The sequence below is a fragment of the Rhinopithecus bieti genome, unplaced genomic scaffold, assembly GCF_001698545.2.
Source record: "Rhinopithecus bieti isolate Rb0 unplaced genomic scaffold, ASM169854v2 scaffold_10351, whole genome shotgun sequence".
Taxonomy (NCBI): domain Eukaryota; kingdom Metazoa; phylum Chordata; class Mammalia; order Primates; family Cercopithecidae; genus Rhinopithecus; species Rhinopithecus bieti.
Window position 1 is genome coordinate 2,094 of NW_016806805.1, and position 4,116 is coordinate 6,209.

The 4,116-nt window shown below is 34.7% G+C and overlaps 1 protein-coding gene across 1 annotated transcript in view; it reads right to left on the reverse strand.

Moving 5' to 3' along the window:
- Positions 1–1,091: 1,091 nt before the first annotated feature.
- LOC108533175 (rhotekin-2-like) overlaps positions 1,092–4,116 on the reverse strand; it is a 7,094-nt gene continuing 4,069 nt past the window's right edge. The window contains exons 2-3 of the mRNA XM_017877586.1: positions 1,874–2,070; positions 1,092–1,146 (exon numbers count right to left, since the gene is read on the reverse strand). Coding sequence (XP_017733075.1) covers positions 1,110–1,146; positions 1,874–2,070 — 234 coding nt within the window. The 3' untranslated portion in view covers positions 1,092–1,109. The remainder of the gene's footprint in view (positions 1,147–1,873; positions 2,071–4,116) is intronic.

Below are 4,116 nucleotides of genomic sequence, written 5' to 3' on the forward strand. Positions count from 1 at the left end.
ACACTGTCAAATTTAAGAAATGGTCAATTCACAACTCATTAATACTTAAAGAGCATTAAATATGGAGGCAGATATGGTCCCAAAAATAATATTCCAGATATTGTGATAGATGATATAATATAATGTTTAGTCCCATACTTTCTAAAATCAGGGCTTCTCAAACTTTTCCACTGAAACTTCCCTTCTCGACAAAATATCCTAATAAAAAGGCTGAGAGGGAACATATATCCCCAGGTATAAGAAAGCAGAACCTCAAAATACTCCACTATTCTAAGCTTCTCATGCTTAATCTTAAAAATTCATGCTCTAAGAAGACATGCTATATTTATTCTATGACTTTGCATCATGTACTCTCAGTGCTACATGTTACCAACTTTGAGAAGCGCTGACTTAAATCAATGTATGTCTATCTGAAAAATATTTTCCTACATAATGATAATGGAACGATTTCATTGTATAATGCTGGGGGCACACAGCAATGAAAACTGACATTTGTTGAGTACTAAGTATGTAAAAGGCATTACATTAGGTTTTGGAATATATAAAATCTCAATTTTCAAAATGTAAATATTATCATGCCCATTGTAAGGAAGGAACCGAGAGGCACAAGGAGATTAAAATAGCTATCCCAGCAGGGCACAGTGGCTCATGCCTGTAATCCCATCACTTTGGGAGGCCGAGGTGGGCGAATCATGAGGTCAGGAGATTGAGACCATCCTGGCTAACATGGTGAAACCCCATCTCTACTAAAAATACAAAAAAAATTAACCAGGTGTGGTGGCACACGCCTTTAGTCCCCGCTACTCGGGAGGCTGAGGCAGGAGAATCGCTTGAACCCGGGAGGCGGAGGTTGTGGTGAGCCGAGATCATGCCACTGCACTCCAGTCTGGGCGACAAGAGTGGGACTCCGTCTTAAAAAAAAAAAAAAAAAAAAAAAAAAAGGCTATCCCATGGCAATATAGCTAATAAGGTTGTATACTTTGTATCCAGGTCTCTTTTACATCACATCCTCATCAAAATTTTATTTTTACAGAAATCTCCAGACTCTGACTGGTGTTTTTAACTTACTTTTCAAGAATTTAATGATGCTATGCTCAGCTCAACAATCACTATTGTTTAACAAGAAATTCTTCCCTTGTGTCAGAGCTGTAAATAAATCAACAGAGGGGAATGTAAGACTGTTTTTATTTAAAATACACCAAAATCCAGCCACTACATTGAACCAATTTTTAGGTTCAAGTAAGATTTGGCATTGTAAATAAGATAGGATATAAATTTCATATACAAATCATCGATCTATCTAAAAGAGCAGCATGAGATGATAGAACACATGACCAGAAGTTATTAATACTTAGCAAATCTTAACTCTCATTAGCTTTCATCACTTGTTGCATGAATGTCCTTGAGGTTTTTTGCCTCTCTGGGACTTACATTCACCATATCAAAAAGTTCCTTTCCATTCATAAGGTTTTATCTCTTCACAATTTTGCTGCTCACTCATCTCAGTTTCTATACTTGAGTTTCCATGTCTCACAGCTAGTACCTTTTTATTAACATATTTCTAAGAAATTAATTTTCTTACTCTACATTTCTATCAATATTGGTCCTTTCTTCTTAAAATGCTCCCTCAGTCATTGCTTCTGAATAATTTTCATTTTATAACTACATATTGAACACAACAGCCCAATAAAAGCTGCTAAGTTCACTCTGAGCTCTATTGGCAAACTGTTTATGACGTCAGCTACTACTTCAGTGTATTTGCTTTTTTAAACAGTTTGGTGATTTGACATGTGTACTTAAGCTTAAATTATACTGTGTTTTAAATTTACATATTTAAGTACATTAAAAGTCACAGGTAAACTATGTTACTAACCATCTTCCAGTCTGATGTGCAATCTGTTCTTCCAATTTCTGTAGCTCCGATGTATAGGCCATTATTCGAGCATTGCACACCATGAGATTCTTAACTGCATGTAAAACCTGATCTTTCTGAGTGCTCAGAGAAAGGAGTTTCCATATTCCTTCTCGCATTCGAATTTCTAAGTCTATTTTTTCTTGAATGCTGCAGTCCTAAAAAAAATAAAAATGCATCTTTAAAATATAGCAAAAATCCAAAATTACATTTTAACCCATAATAGATGCAAAATGTACTAGATATCATAATTGTATACCATCTCGAGAAAGCAACAAAGTTTTAATATAAATATATGTAGTGTAAAAATAGCTATTTTAAAGTGCTCTTTGCAATTCTTAACTTCTTGCTTCATTACGAAATCTTTACAATCTAAAGAAACTGAATAAACAGAACATAAACAAAGGTGACAAACATTATGTGTTCTTATAACTATATGAAGTTTAATAGTGTCTCTCCAAACTTTATGTCCACCCAGTGCCTCAGAATGCAGCCTTATCTGGATAGAGGGTTTTGCAGATGTAATTAGGTAAGATGAGGACATACTGGATTAGAGTAGGTCCTAAATCTAATGACTAGTGTCCTTAAAGAAAGGTCGCATGAAGACACAGTCACATACAGAGAGAATGACATATGAAGACAGAGACTAATACGTCTATAAGTCAAAAAAATACCAAGGATTGATGGCAGTAATCAGAAGCTGGAAAAGGCAAGAAGAGAATTCTTTCCTAGGGCCTTCAGAGGAGCGTGACCCTGCCAATTCCTTGATTTCAGACATCTGGCCTCCATAAGTTTGAGAATAAATTTTTCTTGTTTTCAGTCACTCAGTCTTGGTCATTTGTTATAGCAGCCTTAGAAAACATACAATAACTAATGTGAACAATATATCACACATATATATTATATAAATTGTATTAAGAGATGGCAATGTGGTTGATGACAGTGAATTAACCAGGAAAAACATTCTGAAAAAGCAGATACTGAGTAAAGGAGCCAACGTTTAGTAGCAGGGAGGAAACAGGCTATTTGTGATAGTAGGCAGTGTAAATACAATCTCAGAAGCAAGAGAGCGAAAGCATTGTACATAGAAAATGTCAGAAGCCTTAGCTATCCAGAACAGAGCTTTATAATATAATTCTGGACATACCATTTATTTTAGTTTTAGGGTTCACCATGAAAATACTAAATAGTTTATTTCTAAAAGTCTTTTATTCCACATAATTATCTTTTAATGGCCTGATTCTACATACAAGTTTCACATGCAACATTAAAATTCTACAAACTGAATGTACAGTTCTGATTTAATTCACAATGACTTTATAAAAATTATAAATCAAAGGTACGCTTTATTGTATCACAAACATGTAATGATGTTTCTAGTATGTCTATTTCTTAAAGTGACCACCCTAGTTTCTATGGTAAACAAAATAAAGACTATAATTTACCTTCTGATTGGATCAAAATGTAAATTTAAAAATGTAAATGAAATCTAATAACAAAAGGTCTAGACAACCTTTTCAAAAAGAAAAGATGAAAGTTAGGAGAGCTAAGAGTCTTTGAAGACTACCCCAAAAGACAAACTGCAGATGATTTAACTTGACTATCCAAATCAATCAACTGTACTATTTACACACAGAAAACAGATCTGTTTAATTACCTCCTGTAATTACATCATGTAATCACCACATAAAAACCTTCTCATATAGTGTTGTAACTCAAAACTGGTGTACTATATAAATGTAGTCATTCGCTGGTTTTCCTTCGCTGCACATGACTGAATTTCAACAACTCCATTTCATCTTTTTATGAGTTAACCAGCCGCAAAGTAAATTCTTCTTTAATGTAATTAGCAATTAATTATAAGAATTATCTATGTGACCCATATGTCTATAGAAATAAACTCTGGCAGACTGACTATATTGGGGAGTGCACATAGGGAGCAACCTAAAGCTGGGATGAATAGTTTTACCCCACAACTCAAATATAAACAAATACCAGCTGGTGCCACTAAATTCAATTTTGGTTTTAAATGCTGCAATGAAACAGGCAGTTGAACTAGCACAGTGGTTCTCAAAGCTGGCTGCATATTCAAATCATCTGAGCCAGAGAGGAAGGGCCTTATAAAAGTACCTAAACCTGTGACCTACCCCAGCCAGGCCAAGCAGGATCTCTGGAGGTGGGCTTGAGCCTTTTTTTTTTTTTTT